Genomic DNA, 27,980 nt, shown 5'->3' with positions numbered 1-27,980 from the left:
TTAACAGTTATTGTGAATGAGATATGAATATCACAGACCAAAAACAATCTAAATAATCAAAAGGGGGGTACTTATGATCACAGCATTTTTAAAATCCTTTCTATTTTCTCTGAATATATTTTATTTTATTTTATTGCCATCTTTAACACAACTCTTATTTTGATAAGACTTCCCGGAAGCCCACTCATACTCGTTGTCTAGCTTGACAGAGGTGTAAATCATGGATGTAGATGAAGAGGTCAGCTAGAGGTTTTCACCTCCGGCTGTGTGTCGTGCTACAGCAGCAGGCAACAGCGATGACACAGAGGTCATAGGTGAGATTTTAAACATTTAATTAGATCTGTCAAAGTGACGGTGTAACGTCTTCTTCTCCCACACATCATGCTAACCAGCTAACTAGCTCCTGTTAATGATAAACGGTGAGAAGCGGACAGAAGCGTTTAGCTCATCATCACGCTCAGCTGTTTCTAATACGCTCCTTTTATGAGTCTAAATTATAAAGGAAATACAGCAGAAATGTATTTACAGTGTGACGCCGTGCAGCATCACTATCAACTACAGCTGTTAAGTGACCACAGTTAAATCAGGTGACACGGTCAACAGAAGTCCAACATGGTTTGCTTCAGTCACTTGTATTATATTACTGTGGGTTGTACAAGGCGACAGCTGCGTGAAAAAAGTTTGTGTAAATCGCATATTTAGGTGATTTTTTATTTTTATTTTTTATTTTTTTAAGGTGAAAACAGTAAAAGCAACCCCGGTAGAAAACAGACTTAATAAAAAAATTGAACTTCAAATGTTAATTTTGAACTTAAAAAAATAGAAAAGATTCAACTTTAATTGTGACATGAGGATGAAAATATTCTTCTTTGGGGTCATGTAGCGGCTGGTGGTAGAGGAAATAATGCACAGATGGAAAGAAGAATGGCTCATTCCACTAAATGTCAGCAAATTGTGGATGCAAATGTTCTGCAGTCAATCAAGAAAGTAAAACCAAAAAGAATCTGTTCTGACTTAGTCCAGTGCCCAAACCTTTGCACATGTCACAATTACTGTTTAATTTATTTCTGCTCTTTAAGTTTTTTTTTAGATGCAAAATGTTCCACGTGCTCTACCAGCCAGTCTCTAGCTGTGTCTGTCTGGGGTTTTGATGCTGAGCAGGGAGTGTGCCGCAGATTTTCAGAGCCTTCTCTCTGAAAACAGCTGCTGGAAACAGAGTTAATGAGAGCACTGACTCAAAACAGTAAAGCTGCGGGCTGCAAAACCAAAAGCTGAAGGAGGTTATAAAGAAGCTCTGTAGAGTTCAGTTGAACAGAGTTGTGTAATAATTCTATGTTAGTTGTTAATATAAAAATACAGATTATAGCATCTTCAAAGATGAAAAAAACTGCTAATGAGAAGCAGCTAGTTTTATTCCGTTGCGGGTCATTGAAAGGTGAACTCATTACACATTCAACTCTGTTCACAGTTCTTGGGGAAAGCTGTGCAAAATCTGAGAAACTGTGATGGCACTTAAGTCAGTGTTGTTTGGGTCTGTGGTGTAGCACAATCAATACTAGATTTAGATTCTTTCTGCTTTATTTGATAGTGTATTAGAGAGAGACAGGGAAGGTAGAGCAGAGAGAGCGGATTACATGCAGCATCTCCTGGGCTGGAGTCAAACCCGGGCCACTCCTGTAAAGACCAATAACAATCAATATTTGGGACCTTAAAAAATCAGATTACAATATATTTGTTGATAATGATTTTTTATACCATAAACACAAAAATAAATGACAGTCTTTTCTACAGCTCCCGTAAATTAGTTGTGACCAAGATCAGTAAGTGGCACAATTTACAGTGTAAAAATGAATGTACTCTGTTGGACAAACTTTGTCGTGGAGACACCGCTAATAAATTATCACAATCAAGTCAGTCGAGTGAAATCAGTTTTATTTGTATAGCACCAAATCACAACAGACGTTTTCTCAAGGCACTTTTCGAATAGAGCAATAAGGCTTGAGGCTACATTAGATGCTACTGACCAAACTGTCAGTGGTTAAGTTGCATTGTGGGTAATGTAGGTGCCAGGTTTCACTAAGGAAGAAGAATGCATGGAATAAGAAAAAAGAAGAGCTGCGATTAGTTGATTATCAAGAGAAAATGCAACTATTTTAATAGTCAAATACCTGTTAGTCATTTTTTAAATATTCTCTGGTTTCAGCTTCTCAAATATGAAGATTTGCTGCGTTTCTTTGTCACGAGTGACAGTAAATTTATCATCTTTAGCGCTCGACTGCTGGACGGACAAAACAAGCAAACTGAAGACATCACCATGGGCTCTGAGCAATTGTGAATGCCATTTTTTTCACAATTTTTTAGATATCTTATACACTAAACAATTATTTGGTTAATGAAGAAAATGATTGACGGATTAATCAATAATGAAAATAATCGTTAGTTGCATCACCAAAAAAAAATCTGCTGCATTGACATTGATCCTTTTTTTAAAAACTCACTGTCAAAGAATAGAGAATGATTTTGTGCTCAGTTTGCAGCATACTGAATTAAAATTGAAACCGAGAAGTACCAAGAGATTTCCAGTCTTTTAACGCACAGCTGATGCATGATTTAGCCGGAGCTCATTAAAATGCTGTGTGAGTTTCATTAATCGGCCACGGGGAGGTTCATTCATCTGTTCAGAATCTGCGTTTGTATCTGAGACCGAAGAAACAAGGCCCACAGCTCCTCCTCCTGTTTCTCGCTAGCTGGCAGTGTGTGGACACATCAGGGACGCAAGACTAATCAGCCAGATGATGTCTGGGCCATGGCAACGCTGCTGCATCAGCTGGTTGCCTATCTCCATAGTAACCATCTCACAAGCTGTTCGTCCTCTTGTTGCAGGTGTTGGTGGAAACACAGAGATGATCTTCTCAACAGTCTGACCTGAAGACAATCAATACAGTCAGCCATCCCAGGGCTGCAGATGGAGAATGGAGACCTGGGTCACATGGTGTGTGGGTGTGCGTGTGCGTGTGTGCATGTGCGTGTGCACGCTGAGATGTTTTTCCTTTGTTGCAGACATTTTTCTATTTGAACTGTCCTGCTTTCTGGCAGTGCAGCCTTTTGCCTTTGAACAATATCTGACATTTTGAATGATGTCACATGCTTTCATGCTCTCTGTGTGTGTGTGTGTGTGTGTGTGTGTGTGTGTGTGTGTGTGTGTGTGTGTGTGTGTGTGTGCTCTTGATTTTCATTTATTTTTTGGTAAGTTTGGCTTTACCTGATAGTGGAAGCTGAGATACAAACTCAGCCTGCAGTTTATTAGTTACACCTATCTAAAACTAGTGCAGTCTAAGACAACAGTCCTGCAATAATCCTCCTTCATGAGGTTATAATATTGTTGAAACTGTTTTACAGAGCTGTTGATGATTTATGTTCATTCTGGAGGCCGTAGTTGGTTTTGCTGTTGTAATGCATTATACAGAGAGCTGTTGCAGTGTTTCCTGCTTTGACTTAATGGAGCTCTCTGTTTCAGCGATTCTTTCTTTGTTGTGCAGTAACAAAGGAACTATATTTAATGGATTGGTTACATCATGAGCAATATCCAATCTACTTATTGAGGCCAATACTGGCTTTGATGCCAATGTGATAAATCAGATTGGAACATCCCTTCTTCACTTGAATCTCTTTGAGTTATGCATTTAGTTTTGATGATGAAGGTCAGGGGCTACAGAATTCATTATGAGAGGACTAGTTTTGAGAAAGTTTCGTCCATTTTTAGACGTGTGATGACCTGCTAGGAGGGCAAGACTGGGCAGTTAACATTTGGGCTGTTACTTCCACCCAGAAATTTAGAGGAATTAACTTTCTGTTCATTTTCAATGCTTCCAACCTCATCTTTGTCCATGATATGTTGTCAAATCCAAAATCCCTCAACACATTGCTTCTCAGATGGTTTGGTGTTGGAAATTTTCATTTGGCCCTTAATGAAGAGAACGGCAGCAGCCTAGTTTACTGGCAAGTAAAGTGTCTATAGAGCAGGTCTAGCTACAAATCTTGCCACATTTAAAAAGTTTATAAAATAAATATATGTAGAGAAATAAATGAACACAGCGTGGTAACTATAAGTTACAATGAAAAAAAAAGTTGTATGTTTATGTCAAGAAGATTGCTGTCGTCCCAATTGCAAACTGAGTTTACTGCTTCATTATAGATGAACTGGCCAAGTTCAAACTCCAGGAGGACACTAATTTGTTCTGAAGTGTTGTCTGACAGCTGTTCCTGCTCTGTTTAGATGGGGGAGCCAGTGACTCTGAACGTGGGCGGCTGTGTGTACAGCACGTCTATGTCCACGCTGCAGCGTTATCCAGACTCCATGCTGGGAGCCATGTTCAGAGGAGACCTCCCCACTGTGAGAGACACACATGGAAACTACTTCATTGATCGCGATGGCCCGCTGTTTCGGTGAGTGTGTGTCTAGGGATTATACTTTTTTGAATAGTAAAAACTTCAGCTAGCTGGTCAGATGAATGACATTTACCCTGTAGTAAACTCACTAGTCACATGTTTATATTCTGACATTCTAACTGTTAACAGGGTGTTGGCAAGTTACCATATTAAACTGATACATGGTAACGGGGCATTAGCATGTTACCATAATAACATGCTAAATGGTAACAGGACGTTAGCATGTTGCCATATTAACATGCTAAATGGTAACATGACGTTAGCATGTTACCATATTAACATGCTAAATGGTAACAGGACATTAGCATGTTGCCATATTCAGATGCTAAATGTTAACAGGGCATTAGTATATTACCATATTAACATGCTAAATGGTAACAGGACGTTAGCATGTTGCCATATTAACATGCTAAATGGTAACATGACTTTAGCATGTTACCATATTAACATGCTAAATGGTAACAGGACGTTAGCATGTTACCATATTAACATGCTAAATGGTAACAGGGATTTAGCATGTTACCATATTAACATGCTAAATGGTAACACGACGTTAGTACGTTGCCATATTAAGATGCTAAATGGTAACAGGATGTTAGCATGTTACCATATTCAGATGCTAAATGGTAACAGGACGTTAGCATGTTGCCATATTCAGATGCTAAATGTTAACAGGGCATTAGTATATTACCATATTAACATGCTAAATGGTAACAGGACGTTAGCATGTTACCATATTAACATGCTAAATGGTAACAGGATGTTGGCATGTTGCCATATTAAGATGCTAAATGTTAACAGGGTGTTAGCATGTTGCCATATTAAGATGCTAAATGTTAACAGGGTGTTAGCATGTTACCATACTAACATGCTAAATGGTAACAGGACGTTAGCATGTTAACATATTAACATGCTAAATGGTAACAGGATGTTAGCACGTTGCCATATTAAGACGCTAAATGATAACAGGACGTTAGCATGTTACCATATTAACATGCTAAATGGTAACAGGACGTTAGCATGTTACCATATTAACATGCCAAATGGTAACAGGATGTTAGCATGTTACCATATTCAGATGCTTGATGGTAACAGGACGTTAGCATGTTATCATATTAACATGCTAAATGATAACGGGACGTTAGATTGTTGCCATATTAAGATGCTAAATGTTAACAGGGTGTTAGCATGTTACCATACTAACATGCTAAATGGTAACGGGACGTTAGCATGTTACCATATTAACATGCTAAATGTTATATTCAATACATGCTAACATAAAATAATTATTTACATGCTTGTCAGCATTCTAACTGTTGCAAGTTCAGCTTAGCCTGATAAAGTGATAAACGGAAGTGATAAGTGAAGAGCTGAGCCTGACAAGCTCAGTCTGAGATGTCCTAACATGGCCACCATATGCAGAGGATCAGTTTTAATTGAGGTAACAATGTGACAACAGCAGCTAATTGTTCCTGATATATTATCCATTCAGACTGAGTACTTACAAAGGAGTGAATATATGTCTGGTGATATATTTTTTTACTGTCTGCAGATCCCATGAAAAGACCCAAACCAACATACTCAACTGATCCTTCTAACGAGTATTGTTGAGCCGAAGCCTGATATATCTTATTAAAAACATGTAAATGAGCCACACTGTTGAACTGGATGACATGTTCCCTCATTACCATGAACACACACACACACTGTAGTTTATTTTGACTCAGTCCCACACAGACCATCCTGCTGCTGTAAATACTCACAAGAGTGCCAAATGTGGATGAATTCACAGCTGCAAATAGTTCAGCTTCTCATGTTTGAGTAACATTTACTAATAACTACAGTGACCAGCTGTGTTTTTTTAAAACTATATATTTTTGAGCTGTTTTTAAAGATTTACATGTTTAGTAGGCACCAGTTAGCTCAGAGCTGAGAGCCACAGACACAGTAAGAAAGTTAGTATTAAGAGACAGACTCATATTGTTGGTTTTGGTCATTTAATAGGATTTGTGGACGATTAAAGATACCGAATAACATTTTCTTTATCCTTTAAGATAAAAGTAAATCAAACTCAAATGTCAGAAAAAGTGTAACAAACTTTTCCCACTCTGATCAAGTTGGTTGCAGTGTGAATGTACAGCAGCTCTCTCCCCTCCTGCCCTGACTTGAACTGACAGCTCAGTGTTTTACAGCTCAGCAGTCTTGACCGATCCTGTCCGTGTTTCTGCTGTTTCAGCTACATCCTCAACTTCCTGCGGACGTCAGAGCTGACACTGCCGTGCGACTTCAAGGAGACAGAGCTGCTCAGGAAGGAGGCTGACTTCTATCAAATCGAGCCCCTGATCCAGTGCCTGGGAGACCCCAAACCTGTGCTGCCCTACCCCACTGACACTTATGAGGAAGTAGTGGAGCTGTCCAGCACCAGGAAGCTGTCCAAGTACTCCAACCCTGTCGCAGTCATCATCACCCAGCTCACCATCACCACTAAGGTGGGGACAGGTCTGATTAGAGTGGTACTGATAAATTGTTGCAAAATATTTTGTAATACAAAAACTTGATGACGTAAACAATGACAACTAAAAAAAAATACTGTTCCGTAAAAAATACTGTTCCAAAAACAATAATATACATTTTAACATAGTAAAAACAGCAAGATATGTACAAGCAAAACCATTATTAAAAAACAGTTGAAAAATTATAAAATAATTTTAAAATAAGTTGTCACATAACTCTCTTCTTCTTTAGGTCCATGCAGTGTTGGAGTCCATCTCCAGCAGTTTCACAAAGTGGAACAAACACATGATGGACACCAGAGACTACCAGGTGTCTTTCACCTTCGGACCATGTGACCACCAACAGGAAGTCAGCCTGCGTGTCCACCTGCTCGACTTCATCTCCAAATCTGTATGAAACATTAATTTTGTTTTGCATATTAAAGCATTTTTTCAAATCATGACTAACAGCAAAATTAAAATAGATAATGTGAGATGACTTCATTTTTATGTTGTTTGTATTCTCCAGGGTTTTACAATACGCAACACGCGTGTTCACCACATGAGTGAGCGAGCCAATGAGAACACAGTGGAACATAACTGGACATTCTGCCGACGAGTTCGCAAAGTCAACGACTGACAGATGAACTGAAGGATGGACTTACTGACAGACGAGTGTCTGCAGACAGGCAGAGACTTGTGTGTGGTGGTTTTGTTGTGAAATGTTAATGTTTTGCATGATGTGTGTTGTTTCTGAAGCATTCCCTCAGTCTACTCACAGCTGAAGCACAAGGCCAGGTTACTGGATGGCTAGCATATTAGCCACATGTGGTACATAATCATGAGCCTTTAACATGTAATATTACTTGTGCTTCATCGTATATACATTACATGGCCAAAAGTATGTGGACAGCCCTCACACACTAATAATATTTTACACAATAGTGTATTTTCTTCTTTCAGCATGACAATGTCCCTGGGCACAAAGCCAGGTCTATAAAGAAATGGTTTTCCCAGTTTGGTGTGGAAGAATTTGACTGGCCAGCGCAGAGCCCTGACCTCACCCCATCCAATTCCTTTGGATGAACTTCAACACCCACTGTGAGCCAACCCTTAACACCCAAAGTCAGTATTGAACCTCATTAATGCTCTTGCGGATAAATAGGAGCCATTACCTAGCTATCTATCTCATATAGCTGCAATGTTCTGGTGTCCACCTACTTTTGGCCACGTATCTGGCATATCAGCAGTATCACAAATCTGATAAACGTCAGTAAATAGGAATGAATATTAACTGCAAATAAAACAATCTGAAAAATGATGATCTCAGGTCATTTTTTTTCTATTCAACCTCAGTTCTCCTTGTGTCGGCCATTCTCACAGAAATCGGTCAATCTTAGACCAATTTAAAGGATACGTTAACATTTTTTCAAGACTGTCTTAAAACAGTGTTCAGGTGCCCATATGAAAACTGAAACTGTCTTTTCTTGCTGTAATCACTCCACCTGTTCATATTGGACATCAGTAGATTTCGTCCTACCATGCTACCAATGTAAGTGATGGGGGACAAATTCCATTTGAAGTTGATATGAGGCTTCAGCATGTGTCAGGTGTCTCTTTGAATTGAATGAGGGGGCAATGTAGTGTGATGACTTTCTATTGTTGTTCTGAATGCACTGTAGGGTTATCTACTTGGTGTCATTTTAACAGCTTGTCTATCATTATAACCTAAACAGCCTATTTAGATTCACAAATGTTAAATATACTCTTGTTGTAAAAAAGTTTAGGTTCAGTTAAATTAATGCAAATGAGGGCAGTGTTTGCTGAATAATCAGCCATCTGAATGGGCAAACAAGATCCTGTTTGTTTTCGCAGCCATTTGGCCACTGGTTAAATTTCATTACCCAGCTGGTCATACCCACATAGTAAAAACTTTGGAGTATTGATTAGAATCTGTGTGAATACATCGTTTTAAAGTATGGCTCGCACCTGAGGATAAAATGATGAAGTGATGACACTTTATGTCCAAACAGTCAAAGGTCAGTTTCACTGTGACATCATAATGTCTTGTGAAAACACTAACTCAGGAACAGAAGGGGAGATTGTGACCAGATTTCTTGCAACCTGACTGGTTGGCAGAGACATACAACCACGAGGTGGTAATTTTATTTGTCATTAGGGTTCCTTGTCTGATTCAAGGGTCCAAGGACAGAGAGTGCTGTAATGCTGCACAGATTGTTAAACCCCTTGGAGCAAATTTATCATTTGTGATTTTGGGCTGTATAAATAAATACAGCCCAAATAGCTGCCTTATGGAGGTGGCAGACTAACAACCCGATATTCTCACCAAAACCAGCACTGTGTGAAATGGGAAAACACTGTGTTGACACAGCAGAGATCCTGACAGAGAGGCAAAAAAAATGCAGGGCGTCAACTTTTGCTGTGACTCAATGCAACATCATTTGGCAAGATACTGTGTTCACCCAGGGACAGGGGAGTGTCAGAACTGAAGGAAGGATGAATGTGGCCAAATACATAGAGGTCTGGAATGGCTGGGGAGAGAAGTGTCTTGATGGTCCTTGATTGCCCAGACTTAAACCCCACAGAACATCTGTGGAGAGACCTGAAGATAGCAGGTCACAGACACTTCCCATCAAATCTGACAGATCTTGAGAGGATCTGCCAGGAACAATGATGATGGCAAAAAGTAAAAGAGTCTGAATGCTTTGAAGCCACTGTGTGTGAACTTTACCCTGCACATTATCCACCAGGACTAATTCATATTTTACAGTAACATCCTCTGGCATCAGTTAAGTTGTGCAAAATCATGAGATATTCTGGTGTCTATACACACAAACTCTGCAGGCAAGTATGTAGACGATGACACCAGCTATGTGTTCAGCTCTATGTACCCAGTGGTAAAAAGCAAGAATGTCATAGCATTTTGGAGGCCTGAGGACATAGGAGGTTGACTACTGCATGTTACACTAGATGGTAAAAAATAGAGAATGTAATCCACCAAATGAGTAAAAAAAAAAAACCTTGCTCGGGTGAAGATTTTTTTTGATAGCTTATAAAGAGAAAATGATGATCCAGGAATTTGTGATGTGGAAGTATTCCCTAAAATGCTTCGTTATTTCTACAGTGTCCAGATACTATATGTGAAGGGAGGTATTTTGTGGAGATGACTTTACATTACTGATTATTAAGATTGCTGTTAAGTTTATATTTACTTCAATTTCTTCTAAGAACATGTAATCTTTTCTCTACTAAATGCAATATTTCACCAAGTTAAGGCCAGCAAACGATTTGTTTTTGAAAAATGTGCTGTCCTAGCCACTACTACTACTACTACTACTTCAGCTATAACTGCAGGGCTTCTGTGAATATCACAACACCTACAGTTAATTTTTCTACAGCATCAGTCACTGAAATAACCTACTGCCATTAAAAGAGCCCTTCCTAAAGTGCTTTAAATGTACACTAAGTGAATGGTGGGACAAAATTCCCAGTTGTCATTTTGCGTAAAAGTGTATTCAGAAGTTTGTCTGAATCTAATATGAGGCTTCAGCAATCTGAGTTGGTCAAGTTAAGTGGATATCTTCCAAAGTTAGTCTTTTTAGTTTACAAGAGGTTATAATATGTCCTCTGAGAAGCACTACTTATTCAGGCCAGTCTATACCCCTAGCTAGCTGGTTAGCATGGAAAATGGCACCACAAAAGAGGCATGGTTTGCAGTTAGTCATTTAACAGGACTCCATGATACAAATACATCTCTTAAATACATTGTATTAAGCTAGCTGTTAGCTTGCAAGGCTAATGCTAGCATGTGGCTATTGCTGTGTTCAGATGGTGTAAACCATAATTATCACATTGCTAATTCTGAATTGGGAATTTTGGACATAGCCAATATCTCCCACTTGATGAAATGAACAACAGAATTGTCAAACAGTTGGCAGAATGGTTGTAAAGGCACCACCACTTGCTGTTAAGGCAAAATAAAATTCAATATTAACACTAATATAATTGATTGGGAAATATACACTGTTTCTGGTGTCACTTGGTAATAAACTGCTAAAAATATAACACAATTAAAGTAGCTAAATTAGGCTGTTTATCTGGTGTGACCACAAGGTTAGCAATAAGTTCTAACCACTAATAGTGTGTGAACATTCCCACTTGGCTTAACGAGTGTTTTTCCTGTTCTTTCAATTCCTATGACATTGTATTGCACAGAAGTTCTTATGATTTTCATATGAATTTAATTCACAACATAACATACACATACAACAGAATTTAGACAGTTAGTAACAAAAGAACAGAATGTTAAATACTGAATGGAAAAATAAAAAAAATATAAAATAAGACCCTCAAATATCTGTTAAAATTAGTGATAGAGACTAGACGACTCAAGTAGACAATCAGTCCTTGGAGAAAGAGAACACATTGGAAAAGTGAATTCATTATCTATTCATTAATTTTGTCATCAGATTTTGTCATTTTCTTTGTATTTTTTAAACGTTATGTTTATCCATGGAACATATTTCACATATTGTGAATTTTATTTCAGCAATTACAATCAAAAAATCTTATTTCCCTGACACATGCCCCTTTTTGATGACTAGAAACATAAAATTTGCTTTGTCATACTAATGGTAGTGCAACTAAAATAAAATTAATGGTAGCTATATCAACATATATCAACTATAATAGTTGAGGTCACCGTGTTGGTTGGCTAGTTGGTTGCAAGAGATTCACTCACACAAAATCACAACAATAGACATATAAACCCCGCCCCGTCATGACGTCACAATTTACTCATGTTTCTGTTTTGGAGCGCTTATGTTTGTTTAGTGTGTTATGTAATATAATGTTTATCTAGACTTAGAAGTCCTTGTGGATTTTGCTTTGGAAAATATATTTTTGTAAATTGAAGCTAAGGTTATTTTTCATTCACTTGTGCCCGTTCCCCACCCCCAACCATCGGCGGAGTTAGCAGAGACCGCCCCCCTCTCCTCTCTCCCCGGCAGCCTCCGCCTCTCTTCCCTGATCTATCTTCCACACCGCTGTTGTTGCAGCCATTTTACCGAGGAGCGACAGCACAGCGGCGACCGGAGGATGCCGAGGCGACACCGTTAAAAGGTAATTCCGCTCTTTTGTTGAGCACTTTCATTCGGGTGGGTAACCTTTACGTTTCTGACACACTACATGCTTCGGGTAAATGTCTGGGGAGCAGAGGACCAGGCCGGTCGGAGGGGCTGAGCGAGCCCCAACAACTAGTAGCTGTCCACACAGAGGAAAGATAGCTGTGAGAGTGATTGCCGAGCAAAGCTTATCGTTGGCAGTTCACAAGTCCGTGTAAAAATGGCGACATCTTTCCACCGAACCACGAAAAGTTGTAAATTAGCTTCTACATTTGGCAACGCTTTAGAAGTGTTTTGGGTACCAGCAATGTTCTTTACGTTAAACTGAGTCTTTTTGGCGCCTTCGTGAAGGGGGCGCTCGAGAGCCACAGAACGATTTTACGTTGCGCACGTTTTTGGCTGAACCCTCAATGGCTAGTCTGTTTTCATTTGAACATTTCTGATAATCTTATCAAACAGGGAACGTTTGGTTTCTTTTTTCTATTCGATCAAGTAAACCTATCAGTCAACTTGTGTTGTTTGTTCTCTTTAGACCTGTAATCTTGTAGCGATGGTGATTAAAGGTTCATTAAAACTAAATTAGGGCCAGTCACACCAGCATAGTGAATTCATTTCAATGGAATTTCTTCAGTAATTGAATTCCTACATGGAAAAGCACTGAAATTTTTGTAGTCGATTTTAATTGTGGTTAACTTTGTGCTGTTTACCAATGACAAGTCATGACGCTAAGTCTGGGCTAGCCTCTGTTCCACTTGCCTCTGTAGCACAATGCAATATTTCATTCAGCAATTGCTTTGTTCAGTAGCTGTGTTGAGAAACTGAAACCTTAGTGATTTTAACAAAGTTAAATGATTACTTAATGAACACGCGAAACAGTGCGAAAGCAAGGGTGTTTGCATCTTCATAACTTGTGGATTGTTGTGTTGTGAATATCCATAAAACCAAAAACTCTTTTCAGCTTTTCGCTGCTTTCTGGAAATGTCAGGTGTCCAGTCTTCTCTGTCCTGCTGTTATCAGAGACATGTCTAAGCTAGCTGTGATCCCTTGATTTCCTTTTCTATTGAGCCATAACGTTTAGCTTGCAACCATCTTGGGTGTATGGGAAATACTTCTGTTAAAGGCTGCTAAACACCAAATATTGAATAAATGAAATTAGGTTGATTTTCAAAAACTCGTGCTTATCTATTTAGTAAGTCACACAACATTCTTTTGAGGAAGTCGCTATACCCAGGCTGTATTTTCAGTCATTTGGGTTGTTTCAAATGTGAATGGGTTTTTGATTGAGATGTGTATATGGGAGCTGAGTCCTGTTTTATTGAAGCTCTCGAAAGTAAACTGTCGTTACACTGCTGACTTTAGAGGGAACAAAGAGCCACAGAATCAAAAATGGAGGAAGCTAATCCTGTCATACGATCAGCAACTGTCCTGTAACTAGTAAGGACGCGTGTTGATCTACTGTAATGTAAGCTAGAGCCGGGTGTTATGGACCCAAAACCATAACTAAAATTTTTTTTTTTTTAAATGATTGAAGATAACTAGCATATATTAAATAATAGTCTATTATTAAATAGTAATCTATTTCTGTCTCTCATTTATTGTCAACAATAGTAACAGCCTGATTAAAATGGAGTACAATTACAGGATTTCCTCTCTTGCTGAACAAAATACAGCTGTGTAAATATCAATAAAAATGTAAGCAGAGCTGCTCATCTGATCCTTTAGATCTGAACCATCTCCAAATAATTGAACATTGTCTTTCTTTTTGCAGACCAAGTCTGTTTTACACAGATTGAGAATTGACTTATGGATGGCGCAGCGTGTGGCCAATGTGCATGTGCAACTAGTGTTATTTTCTGTAGCTGCAATCGCTGCAATTTACAGATGACCCATAATATTTGCCTACAGTCACATGTAGACTAGCTAGTTGGCTCTGCACAGAGAAGCTTCTAGTTCCCCCTCACTTTGCAGCATCAGCAAAAAACTGATGTACTACTTGAATGATATTTATTTCTCTGCAGTGACAATAAACACAACACATGGGCCCGCCAGTAACTGTGGTATATCCAGAGCTAAACAGTAACCGTAACTGCAACAAACAGCAGGGCTACTGTTGTACTTTGTACACACACAAAGGAGAAACTTTTGTAATAAAGCTGCCAGTTCAACTATAAAACAGGTACACTCTCAAAGCACTATTCCTGTCCTGTCCAGTGGAGAAACAAAGTGTCTGACAGGATCTGCTCATGGCTAGCTATGATTACCAGCTGTCTGTGCTACACTGAGCAGTCGCCAGGGAAGCTAGTTTTATACTTTCCACAAGTATGTGAGTATGCTAGGATCAGCATGATGTAAATTTCATCATTAGCGTGTGAATGTGAGGCTCTGTGCGATCATCCCTGTACCTTCAGTTTATGTCCTCGCCGGTACACATGGCAACTAGTACAAGGGCAATGAATGCGCATGTGCTACTCAAAGCGTACTAGAAAGAAGTATGACAACAACTACGTGGCTGTGATGTCTGTAGTTGTCAGTGTGCGTGTCAGTGATAATGTAAAAACGATGATGAATAGTAGGTATCTAAAATCTGCATTTGCTGCTTAATGTTGAGTGAACTATTCAGTGCTAATTGTATAAGGAGTAGTGCTGGGATGTTTGAGCGTTGTTTTGTTATTCTCCCCCCTCTGTATATACCGAATGCGAACCTCTAATGTATCAAGCATTTCGAGGTTTCCAGTATCGGGTGTTGCAGACCTTTCATGCCACGAGAGCACAGTAATGTGTAATGTATTAACATTAACAAGAGTGGATCAAAACAAGGCTTCGTTCTACAATATTACAATTATACATATCAAACTGAGGGAATTAGAAGTGAAGGCCTGCTTCTGACCAATGGTGTAACTTGTTTATGCAACTCTATCGCTCAGTCAGTCACCGGCATTTTCATTTATAGGACTGGTCCTGCTGATGCGTTCCAGCCAATAATACTGTCAGTCTGAGCTATTTACTTTTTTCTTTAAAGTTTTGGGATATTCAGGATCCCAATATATCGCCCATGTGGTATGTTTAAAGTAAATTCAAATTTAGAACTACTGTCAATCTGGTCATTATAGTGCTTAGATTAAAGATGTTACTGTTTTTATGGGGGGGGGGGTTACAGTTATTAACTGTAACTGTAAGAGGCATCTCATATAGCAGTCTAACCGTAGACTTATGAGACACTTCCCCGAGATACTTGCTAGCTGCATTGTAGCAAGCTGTGTTGGGCTAAATGGCTTCCTTTGGTCAGACATTTTAGTAATTTGTCTTTTGTGTTGACCTCACATTAGTAGATATGTTTTTTTGCTTCATGAAAAACATCTCAGCAAATTATTTAAAAAAAAACAACTGAGCGCCACACAGCAACAATGGCTACGGAGAGAAGTGATTACGACAGGGCCTTTGTCACCATGGAGCAGTAGATAGAGTCTGGATTTCACTTCCAGTGATTCAGTGTTTCATTGTCGCTTAAACCATTATTAATATATAATATAGTGGTTGATTAATGTTGATCAGAACCAAAGACTCCACAATTAATTTAAGAGCTGCTAACTTATCTGCTTTGTAAAACTCACTTTTCAACACTTTCCCAATCCCTGGTCCCCTGTTAAATGGGGCAATATTTCCCAATGGCAGTAGATGGGTCATGATGAAAAAAAACTGAAAACGATGCTCTGTGGATGACAGGACAGTTGTTTTGGTCAATGAGCTTTGTGATTTTGACAGATTTAGATGCAGGCAGGTATGCTGTCACAGTGCAGTGAGTGAGGGTCAGGCTACCCTCATTTAGGCTGCTGTTCTGAGCTTTTTTCACCAGGATTGTCCAGATTGTTAGCAGATGTGTTTGACATCATCTTAGCTGGTCTTGCAGTATGTTTGTGTTCAAACAAACCAAATTGTTAATTGGGCCCGTTTCAATATCAAGTCTCCAAATTGACAAAATGGTTGATTTTAGTAGATTAATGTGAAATTAACAAAATATTGTTAAGAGAATAAAGATCTTGTTGTGATGTTGTCATCTAGATGATTAAAAATTTGGTTTCAGTTAATATGCTTACGTTACAGACAGCCTTTATTCCATGGATAGTATGCATTAAACATGCTATCCATGTTAATGCACACACAACTTCATTGCCATGCACATTTTAGGGTCCTGTTGATTTTGACTGATTCAATATGACCCAAACCAACATGGACTTTTTATCTCAGGAAAAAATTAACACATTTCGCCGGACAGCCAACCTTCTTCCATTTTTATTGGGCCACAATTATTGAGGCCCATATGTTCCCGGGAACACTCAAAGCTTTAGAAATGGCTTTATACCCATGCCCTGGTGTATGCCATGACAGTTTATTTTATTGCAGAAAATTCCTTAGATTTCATGGCTTGGTTTTTGTCCTGACGTGCAATGTAAATTGTGGGATCTTATATGCACAGGCGTGTGCCTGTCTGAACTTTGTCCAATCAATTCTATTTGCCATGAGTGGTCTCCACTGAACCTCTACACACAGGCAGCCAGCTCTAGGAAGAGTCCTAGTTGTTCAAAACCTCTTCCATTGTTTGTTCCACAATTTGGATTTTGCACCATTTGTAAGGAATATAGATATTGGCGTGTTACATCAAGTGAACAACTTGTATGAGTACAACATTACTGCTTGTTAACCAGTTAGCTTAGCTTCCATTTTCTGCACAGTACATTGAGAATGTATGTACAAGGCACCCCAGTAGCTAAACAGTTAGGGCAAATATATGTACCCACTGCCTCCCTACCATCTACTATCCAAAAAATGCCATGTCTGTTAAAGTGGTCCATATAAATATACATTCAATTTTACAAACCTTAAGTAGTTTCCTAAAACAGCTGTAGGTTTTACCAAATGTTTCTCAAATAGAAGGACCTAGTACTGTTGTTATATGTAAGACTAAGTGAAAAGCACCCAGTGCAAGTGTGGTGCATTGACATGTAAATAGCTTTTGGATGACATTGGAGCTATATGATGGAATAAAGTATATCAGCCTTTGTATACACACAGTATGCCTGTTTGAAGGATCTGTGTTTGCTTGTATCTTTTCATCGGATTTGTTGACAATAAGAAAAACAGAATATCACCAACCTTGTGCTTTATTATTCCAAATTCTTCTTGACACTCTTCAAAAGTGACTCATGACATTTTGTTATATTCCATTAATTTCAGTTGCTTTTTTTTCTCATACAAATTCCAAACAGGTCTCTCCTCCTGCGTCTAATTGATCATAGAGCAGCTTGAACAATAAGAGCATTTTTTTTTTTTGCTGCTGTCATTATTCTGTCTGTTAATACCATGGTGATGTCACATATGGTGTTTAGAGTCCTACCCATGTACAAACAGTGTTATCTTGTTTATGTTGTCGCAAAATTGTTTTAGAAGGTGTGCGACAAGAAGTGACTACTCAAAACCTGATTCTGACCTTCTATTGACATACAAAACAATAATAATGCCCCAAAATTTGTCTCACATTGTACAAGAGCGCAATCTGGAACAGACAACAAATAATCAATCAGTCCCAAATACACTGAAGAAAATGGCTTGTTGGTATAATGGTACAATGGTGGTATCCTTTCATGTATAAGGGCCTGATAGATTTTATTACCTATTGATATTCACTCCAACTGCTGGCATACTAAGTGCATGCACCACAATAGAATAACCAAACCATTTGTAGTCTGACTGTCCATCAAATCCTGATGGGCCACAACATCGGTTGGCCAGCATAAAATATATACTGTGTGTGTTGTGTCGTTCGCCTCTGTGTGCCTGTCATTTGGGGTGTGTATGAGAGCGGGGCTCAGTAGGTTTGGGCATCGTTTGGATTTTAACGATTCCGATTCTAAATATCGATTCCTGTTCTAAACAATTCTCGATTCTGATTCTTTGAGGTGCAGGAGAGAAAAAAAAACAGGAGAATTTTCTCATTTGAAAAAGCCTTTACACAGGCCATTTTTATTTATTCACATTGTCAGTTGACTTGACACAGTTTAATTTGGTTGCTGTACTGTAACTAGGGTATTCTATTAGAACTTATTAACTGTAACTGTAAAACTGAATTCTGCTGAAATAACACTACAAGTTGACAGCAGTCTAAAAAGCAAAGAGCTGCAGCCCAGGTGGATGTATATGAAACAAAATAAAACAAACTCAAACCCTGGCGCAGTCGTGACTGCAAACAACGTAAAGTTTAAGGTAAACAACAACAACATTCTAATAAAGTGCACTCTTGCAAAAGTAGTAACAGAAAGTAAAATATCAATCAAAGACATTACTGACAGTCATTTAAACAGGATTTATTTATCAAAACAATAAATAGCTTATTGAAACACAAAAATACAAACTAAAGTGACTGTGGTTATCTCTTTTAGTGCAACAGTTTTGAACAAAAAATATCTAACTGCAATGTGTATAACCTGAATTATCTGTTAGCTGTTTGGCTCTCAGCATACTGCTTGGGGTGCTTCCTCTTCAGGTAAAAAAATCCAAACCAATTACATATAATGGAGGTGGAATTTTTTTAGTGACCAACTCCGTTTGGCTTTCAGCCATCGCTCTCCATGTGCTAGCGCTACACACACAAACACTGTCACACTCACTGCCCGTAATTCGCTATGATTGGTCGGTCAGGTTGACAACGTCAATAGGTCTCGTGCGTCGGTGCATCAGAATAGAACTGCAATTTATAGAATGTGCCCTAAACGATCCCACGATCTCTGCAGTTTGAAAGATCGTCTTCACGTTGTAATCGTTCACGATCTAATATCGTCATATTGCCCACCATGGCATCCTCCTCAGCAAAAAGCTCCTCCAGTATAGACTTTTTGGATTGTTTGGAAGGAGGAGGCTGCTAAACAAAGACAGGACAGAACAGTTATCAGTAGAAAAAACAAAAAAAACATTTAACTTTTAAACAGAACATAAAAGTAATGTGCAATACACTTCAGCACATGTCCATATGTTGTGATGTGCAATGTGCCAAAGACAAATCTGTCAATAAAGTTAAACCTGAACTGTTACTGTAACTTAGGTCAGTGGTAGATAAAGTAGCTACCAGCTAAGTTAGTTGGCTTTACGTTATCCTTATTTACTTACCTAAATGTGGGCGACTCGACATCGCTAAAGGGATGCAGCCTTTTTACCACATATGCCGTTACTTTTCTGTGGCACTCAGCAATTTGCTCCGCTGACAGCTTTCCCCTAGCTGCCATGCTGAAAGGGGTTTGTTGTTGTCTTTTTGCTGGCTGGGGTCGCTGGCCGGTTAACGTAGCAGCAGCAGCAGACTCAGACTGGCTAACGTTAGCATCACTCTGCGAGCATTCAACAACTATGAACAGATTTGACACAGTTTTAGCAACTGGTAGTCTATAACTTAAGCTAGCAAACATAATTTTCATGTACCTGGTTCCGTTTCCAACGAGGAGTTGCTGGCTGATGGTTGACTGTCCAAAGTGGAGGAAGCGATGGGAGCGGGAGAGCGGCTCAACGCGTCAAACACAGTGCACTCGTTAAGTTTTATACCATGCACCGAAGGTGTTTTGTCATGTTCGTTGGGCATCCTCCTTTGGCAGAAATAAGTTTACCACAGGTGTTGCACTGTGCGAATCCGTCCTTTTTTTAAAATTAAAATGAAGCCAGACTTTCGAGCGGCGTTTGCGGTCCATGTTCAACAAGTGATGTTTAGCGGAGCATGCTGGGCGGAGTGATAGAAACCCTGAAAACAAACAGAGCACGGCAGCACGCCGGGTGGAGTAAAACAAACCCCGAAAACAAACTAGTGCGGGCATTTCGGAACCGAAAAAAATAATTAAAATTCAAACATATTCTTAATGGTTCCTGAACCGGACGTTAGAAACCGGTTCCTGTTTGGAACCGGTTCTCGCTGCCCAACCCTAGGGCTCAGGTGTAGTGTTGCTAAACCACAACAGAACAGTGATTTGTGGTCTGATAGTTTTGGCAATTTGGAATAAGTTCTCCACTGGATCCCATTCTTGATTCCCATCTCTAGTCTTGTCTGTCAGTAAAGCTAGGTAACATTATAGTGTCAGGAACTTGTCATCAGCGTAGGTGGAGCACAGGGGAAACAAAGGCACAACTTGTGACAATAGATACAATTTTATTAAAATGCTGAAGTAGAAAGGGGTTGTGTGTGTGCATAAATGTATAGAATATGCATGCACATACATATTCTATACACACAAATATACGTAATATGGTGCTGCAGAAGAACCTGTATAACTATCACAGTGACATAGACCAGATCTGACTCATAACATGTTGTGCTTTGCATCTTTGTATGTAGTGTCTGGTCTGGTGTATCAAGTGAAATGCTCCCCATTCACTGGGTAGCTGACCAATCACAGACATTTATCGGCTTACTCTGATGAACTGCTATGTAACCACACAGCTGCACCTGCAGCCAGCAGCTGCATTTTCTCTGAAGGCAACCTGCAAGAGAAATGAAACTGCATTTACTGAGGAGGGTGCATTGCTGTTGATTTGGTTTCATTATGTGGCCCAGTTGTAGTAATATGACACATTATGGAGGCACATTCAAAGAATGTGTTTTTTTTCTTTGGTTTTTTTGTGTGTCAAATAGTTAAAATTTTTATTTTGTCATTGTAGTGTGGAATGGTTGTGACAGTTTTTCTATCTGTGGTGTGATGATTTCAGGGTGAAAATTGTCCTTTTAAACTTCTCTGTTGTGATTTTAGTCTATTAAAACGATAACAAAATATATGAACACTCATCTATGATGAAGATACTGATATAAATATTAAAAACCTTTCATTGATAGATAAGCTCTGTTTGGCTGCATGTAGGCACAGCAGCGCACTGAGCTAACTGCTAATATTAGCATGCTGATTTTTAGCACGTATAATTTTCCTTATATTGATTTTTATTCATTTTCAAAGTGTGTTACCATGCCAAGAAAATATTTTGCAATAATTCTAAATGCAGTGTTGGACTTTTCCTACTGGCCACTGCTTTTTCAAAATGATTTGACATTCACTATTACATCATCAGGGTAGTTTACAGTGGATTTGCAACAGTTTTTATTTTCAGACCACGTAAGTGACTCTTTTCAAAAAAGCACCTGACAGATCTAGCGACATTTTGGACAACCTTAGCTACTTTCTGTAGAAGAGAGTTGCCAGTATGCCCCTTGAACGACAGGTACACCTCTCCCTTTCTACTCTGTTCAGTTAAAACAAAATAATAAGATATTCTGTTGCTTCAAACGTTTTATAAGTAAATATGGCCGAAATCACAGCACAGCGGTTATCATTATATTATGTGTACAGTGATTTCTGTCGGACAACGTTGCAGTTATAAAAATCAGGATTTTAGCAGCAGAGCAGCAGCTTGGAAATGGTCTGGAAGTGACTGCTGTTTAACATGTAGTCTTAAGCGTTTCTGTCATTATTTCATACTTGTTCCATTGTATGACTTCATTGGGAATTCGGCTGTATTAAAATACTGCATATGTGAGCACAGAAAGTAGGAGGGAAGCAAGCTTAGAGGGCTGAAACTGGCTGACAGGATGCAAAATGCATATACATATTATGCCATCTGGCGACATTTAGCGACCTTTCCAGCAGGCTTTACTTACTTTCCATTGAAAGTAGTTGTGTATAGTGATTCAACCATGTCCTCAATTTCACACATTGAGCACACACGGTTCAGCCATATATGAGATTTTGACCTAGTCTTGTTGTTTTAAACATGTGGCATTGGTTACTAGGAGCAGTTAACTTTTATGTTTGTCATGTCAAACAAAAAATATATATCTTGTATTTTTGTAAGTTGACCTGGACATCTGTGTTGACTGTCTGCCAAGTGAGAAAAGTGTTGATGCTATTTTTGTTTTGCTGTTTTTCATGGATGCAGCTGGCTAGTTAGCTATGTGGGACGATGATGTTCCACTCTTATCCCTGCCGACAAAGCAACGATTGGCCTATTGGGAAAACAGCTGCCGATGAACACAACACCAGACCCATTTGCATCACCGAAAGCATCAGATGTGGGTGGTGACTCAGAGGTCTGCAGCCAGGCTACTGTCACGTGCAAAAGCAACATTTGATGGGAAAGTATCAGGAATGATCAGTATGGACAAAGTCACACTTACCATGTAAATAGTGTTAAACATCAATGATGACCTCTACAGCCCTTTAGAAATTAATACAGGCAGTCTGTCACTTGCTTGTCAATCTACACACACAAACACAAGTAACCCCACCAGCCCTCACCCTCCACCCATCCCCCCTCTGTTCATCCCGCTGTCTGCCAAGCGAGGAAACTGCTAATGTAGAGACTTCCTGTGAGCGTCGTACAGTCACGGTGAATCACGAGAAGTCGTCTTGTTTACACTTGCACCATGGATCTGTGTCTGTATGTTGCATCAGTAAATGTCCCCTCTGTCTTCCTGTGTTTTTCTCTTCCTTCCTGTCTGTCTCTTCTTATTTCCGTCTTCTCTTTCTGTCCTCTATTCTGTCTTTTTTTCATCTCTTTCCCCCTCTTCCTCTCCTCCTCCTTCTGTCATCTCTTTTACTTAATTCTCCTTTTTCACCTTTGACTGACAATAAAAAATGTATCTTGCATCTTAAATAATTCTCACATTTAATATTAATGCCTACTTTGGATCCTTCTGCACCGCGACAGCCAGAGCTGACATTTTTTTCGTGTTTGCAAATTTGGTAACAGCATTCAGCTGGACTCAAGGACAAACTGATTAGATTTCAGTGGCTACAGGTCAAAGGTCAAGATCACGTTGACCTCACAAAATATGATTTTGGTCTTGTGAAAGCAGTATCTTCAGAACTCCTCAAGGGAATCCCTTGACATTTGGCACAAACACTCACCTGGACTCGAGGATGAACTGATTAGATTTTAGTGGTCGAAGGTCAAAATCAGTGTGACCTCACAAAACACTTTTAGCCATTATTCACAACTTCCCACAGCAATTATGACACTATTTCACACAAATGGTTAATATTTAATATCACTTTGGATAAACAGGGATGTAATTTGAAACTAGTCTGGGTGGTGGAATTATACAATTGTAAGGCGGTAATTTTAGTTTCTTATGAATGTTAACTAATAAATATAAAGGTCCCATAACCCCACCTCCCACAAACCAGTAAAAAAGCTACAGATGAGCCTTTCCGATGCAAAGAAAAAAATGTAGTCCATAGCGCAGCATCGCTAAAGGAGGTTCTCGAGGGACCGCTACGATTTGCAAGGCCAGGGTCACGTGACAGATGGGCAAAGTTAAATTAGCACTGGCGCTGCCAGTGTTGTCAGTCATTGCAAAGTAAACAGTAAAAATACAGCGTTAATGTTATAAAGTAGTCCCTTAGAAACATTTGCTCTTATGTGCAGTATTTTACTGGCCAATGTAGCTGCAACAAAAGTTGAGTCAGGTTCAGCTTTTTTGCTGGATGACCCTTTGTTGTTTTTGGCACACCTGCTGCGTTGACAAACTGGTTCCATTCAAATGAATGAGAGTGCTGTTGTTGATCTGAATGTCATATATTTTTCGTCTTACTTTTTTGTTGATGAAAAACACTGCACATCATGTCCACCAGCTTTGCCGATCTAATATAATATATATATATATATTGAGACCCAGTCACAACACTTATGAACACCAGTTGTAAATGCAAAGATCTGTGATCAGATGTAATTATTCAGATACGGATCACATGTTACCAGGTGGAGGTGGGATCTGAGAGAAGTCTGCAGTTTTTAGATGAGCTGATGTGAAGCTGATGTCTGCTTGTGTGTCTGTCTGGGGGTGTGCAGTCCTTCTGGCTGTCTGGCAGCAGCACTGTTAGTTTCTGTGTTGCTGCGTCTGATTAATGGGCCTGATAGTGTGCATGTTAAACTGCGCAGTAGCCAGAGATCTCCCCGGTCTGCTCTGCATCTGCAGGCTGCGCTGTCCTCTGCACCGTTTAAACTGTTAAATCAATAAATGATGAATTACTCATTTTGGGTGGGGTTATACAGAGCAGTTTATCTGATAGAGACACTATCTCATCCTTGTCTGCAGTTTTGATGAAAGGTAAACAGAACATGGCTTGTAATATTATATCATGTCCAAGGTGTAAAATTACCAACAGCCACTGAGATGCTGTGATCATGTAGCTGAGGACTTTCTTTTCTAGCCAGCAGCTAATTAGCATCTCCAGGTTTACCGTTTTCCTCCAGGGACATTTCACCCAGATTGTAGTTTATTTTGTTTTTCTGCTCTAGTGTTTCACAAAGCTGTTGATGGCTTTTCTGTCTTTATCACATGAGAACTGATCAGTTTCTTGGCCTTTCAGAGTAAATATCTGAAAACATACATCATCAAACATGTTAATATAACAAGTTCTCCCAGTAAAAGGAAACAAAAGAAGTAATTTTTTCATTCACTATTCTATGGACCAAAGCCACTGAAAACCTTTAGTTTGTCAGCTTGGTTGTAAGTAGAGTTTTGAAGTCAAGAGATGATGATGACGTCCGACCATCTGCTGGTTCAGACTGAAGTATCTCAAACTGATATCTATAAAATTTTCTGCAGATGTTCATAGTCCCCAGAAGGTGAATCATGGTGACTTTTTATTTAGCAGTACCCTGGTTCCAGACTTGTGAATCACTGCCCAGAATTGATTTGTTCAGCGATTCAAATAGGTCTAGTGTTTGGTCGACGACTACTAATCAGAGCTTTGTAGGGTGATTTGGCTACTTGGCTGTACCCTTGAAAAATGGCGATAGAAAAATGGTGACAGTTTGCTGTAAATTGACTTAAAAAAAACAACTCTTTAAGGATCAGTCTGGATCAGTTATTCTGTATCTTTCTTACAGCATGTCGAAGAGATTGTCTTCTATTTTAATCAAACCAGCTGTCCACACAGGCGGCAGAACAGCTTGCATTTTACTTGTGCTGTACGCCTGTACATATGACCCAAAGTGTATTCTTATGCTTCAGGTATATTTTCTTCTGTTTTATGCACAGAACAACAGTGGTTGTGTGTTGGGTTTTGAGTGCTGCCAAAACATCGTTGACCTACAACCTAATACTGTGCCTGAATACCTCCTGTGTAGACACAGACAGAGGACTGAAGCTGCTGCTGCTAACATGCTGCTCATGCCACACCTCCTGTGTAGGTACAGTATTTTCAACAAATCCACCTGACTTTCCCAGGGATTAGAGATGGAAATTAGCCAGTAGCTAAATCTGGTACAATACATCTCTTCTCCTCTATGAGATTTATAAATAAACATAATAAACTAAACTTCTCTACCGTGTCTATGGCACTCAGCCCCGAGCACACTGAAGAGCTCACAAATACATTTCAATGTGTTTATTTTAAAAAGAAAAAGAAAAAAAAAAGGCTAAGTTATTTCGTTTAACAGCTGGAGACGGAAGTTCTTACTCAAAACAGGCGGAAATACATTCACTGAACACTTTATTAGGAACACCTGTACATCTGCTCATTCAAAAGATTATGCAGCCAATCATGTGACAGTAGTGACTCTAACCGTGCGATGACTGTTGGTGCCAGATGGGCTGGTTTGAGTGTTTCTGAAGCTGCTGATCTCATGGGATTTTCACACAAAACAATCTATAGAGCTTTTACTCAGAATGGTGCGAGACACAAAAAAACATCCAGTGAGCAGCAGCTGTGTTGATAGAAACACCTTGTTGAAGAGAGAGGTCAGAGGAGAATGGCCAGACTGGTTTGAGCTGACAAAAAGACTTTGGTTACTCAGAAAAACCACTCTGTACAACTGTGGTGAGCAGAAATGCATCTCAGATTGAACAACATGCCGAACCCCGAGGCAGATGGTCTACAACAGCAGGAGACCACATCAGGTTCCTGTCAGATGAGAACAAATCTGAGGCTGCAGTCGACACAGGATCATCAAAGTTGGGCCGTTGAAGGCTGGAAAAATGTAGCTTGGTCTGATAAACCTGGTTTTCTGTTAGAATTTGCCATCAACATCATGAATCCATGGACCCATCCTCCCTTGTGTCAACAGTCCAGGCTGGTGGTGATGTGATGGTGTGGGGAATGTTTTCTTGTTTCACTTTGGGCCCCTTAATACCAATAAATCATTGTTTGAATGTCATAGTCTATCTGAGTATTGTTGCTGACCATGTGCATCCCTTTATGGCCACAGTTTCAGCTCAACTCATACTTGCGTAACATTACACGTTCACTATATTCTTAAATTTGTAGACAATGATTGATCATGTAAAAAGGCAGCTTGATAATGAAGATCATCATTAGTTGTAGCCTTATACATTAACAAGGAAACATTTATATGAACATTAGCATGCATGATCTTACCCAAAGGACAGCTAACCCTGAGTGCACGTGCAGCCGATGGATGTTGAGTTGAACCTGATAAAGTGCAGCTGAAGATTTGGTTAGACTTGGACTGAAACGGGATCTGTCACAGGATTGACGTATTTAACCAGGAAATACCAGGTAGAAACAGGTTGCAAGTGTCAGCTGTAGTAGTGATGTCACTGAGCTAAAGAAAATGGGCCGGTGTTTGGTTCACTATGCAGGCTGGCTGCAGTTTGTAGTCTGGTAAGATGTACAAAATTAGATGATGGGATATTGGTAGAATAAAGTCTACCCTTTCAAAGACAAAACTTATCAAGATATCATTGTTTCTGCTAATCCACTATGGCAAATTCTACTGCAGACAGCAAGCGAGAGCTCATGTATTTCTTGAACTTGTCAGCTGCAGCTGCGAAACGTTTGGAGTGTAAAGGTGTTAAACTGGTGGTGAACTGAGAGAGGGTTGTGGTGGCTTCTGCTCATCAGCTCACAGTAATGAGCCAGCTGAGGTCATTCTCTCAGCAGATTTGGAGCTTTAGTGTTTCCTTATATTCGCTGTTTCTTATTAATTTTAACGTCCTTTCGCTTTTGGTGCCGCAAATAAAATGTAATATTTGTCAAGTTTGTTTTCCACAAGACTCTTTGAAGTTTTTCTTAATTTTTCTCTGCTGGAGGAGGATCTCAGGGCGTTGTTTCTCCCGTCCCACTGGTCCTGGTGGCCATGGCAGCTAATGAGGCTCGTTGAGATTAAGGGTATAAAGGAGTAGAACTGGTGGTGAACTGAGGGTTGTGGTGGTTTCTGCTCGTCAGCTCAGAGTAACGAGCCAGCTGTGGTTCAGCAGATTTGGAGCTTTAGTGTTTCTTTATACTCGCTGTGTTACTGTCTGCTGGATTGACTGTGAGGCGCCTGATTACGCTGCTGCTGACAGTAAACTAGCTTCTCTTCTGAGAAATAATCTCCAGTTTGTGTGTTTACAGCTGCAGCAATACATGTTCATGTTAAATTGAATCCAGGTGACTATTATCAGTAAAATCTCACAGTGAGATCAGCTGCAGAACACAAGTTCAGTTTCTGGATCATATTAAATGAGTAGTAAGGAGAGCATTGGTCAGAAAGTCACAGCTCCCAGAACCAGCAGAAATTATCATTACAGTAGAGAAATGTTCGGAAAATACAAAAGCCAAAATTAGAACCTGCAACTCTTTGGATAGATTTGGAAATAAATTTTAAAGCATCCACGCTGGCAGCAGCCGCGGCTGGAGGCATTATGTTTTCATATTGTCCGCATGTATGTATGTACCATTCTCATGAACATGATATCTCAGAAATGTAATTTCATCTGGCACAAACATCCACTTGAACTTGAACTGATTAGATTTTGGCGGTCAAAGGTCAAAGTCCAAGGTCACTATGACCTCTCAAATACATTTTTAGCCATAACTCAAGAATTCTTACGCTGATTATGATAAAATTTAATAGAAATGTCTAATAG

At 39.4% G+C, this 27,980-nt stretch overlaps 2 protein-coding genes across 2 annotated transcripts in view; both read left to right on the top strand.

Moving 5' to 3' along the window:
- Positions 1 to 178: 178 nt before the first annotated feature.
- On the top strand, positions 179 to 8,262 carry kctd6a (potassium channel tetramerization domain containing 6a). The gene is made up of 6 exons (XM_023424186.2): positions 179 to 314; positions 2,884 to 2,992; positions 4,277 to 4,446; positions 6,686 to 6,938; positions 7,195 to 7,353; positions 7,471 to 8,262. Exons 2-6 carry the CDS (start codon positions 2,966 to 2,968, stop codon positions 7,579 to 7,581), a joined length of 720 nt encoding a protein of 239 aa, XP_023279954.1. The 5' UTR covers positions 179 to 314; positions 2,884 to 2,965; the 3' UTR covers positions 7,582 to 8,262.
- A 3,690-nt stretch (positions 8,263 to 11,952) lies between these two features.
- ccdc71 (coiled-coil domain containing 71) overlaps positions 11,953 to 27,980 on the top strand; it is a 20,425-nt gene continuing 4,397 nt past the window's right edge. The window contains exon 1 of the mRNA XM_023424251.2: positions 11,953 to 12,083. The gene's annotated coding sequence lies outside the window, so the exon portion shown is untranslated. The remainder of the gene's footprint in view (positions 12,084 to 27,980) is intronic.

The sequence above is a fragment of the Seriola lalandi genome, unplaced genomic scaffold, assembly GCF_002814215.2.
Source record: "Seriola lalandi dorsalis isolate HSWRI2012SDOR001 ecotype SW California unplaced genomic scaffold, Sedor1 jcf7180002054722, whole genome shotgun sequence".
Lineage (NCBI taxonomy): Eukaryota > Metazoa > Chordata > Actinopteri > Carangiformes > Carangidae > Seriola > Seriola lalandi.
The sequence above is the reverse complement of the archived record's forward strand: the minus strand, read 5'-3'. Positions and strand labels throughout refer to the sequence as shown.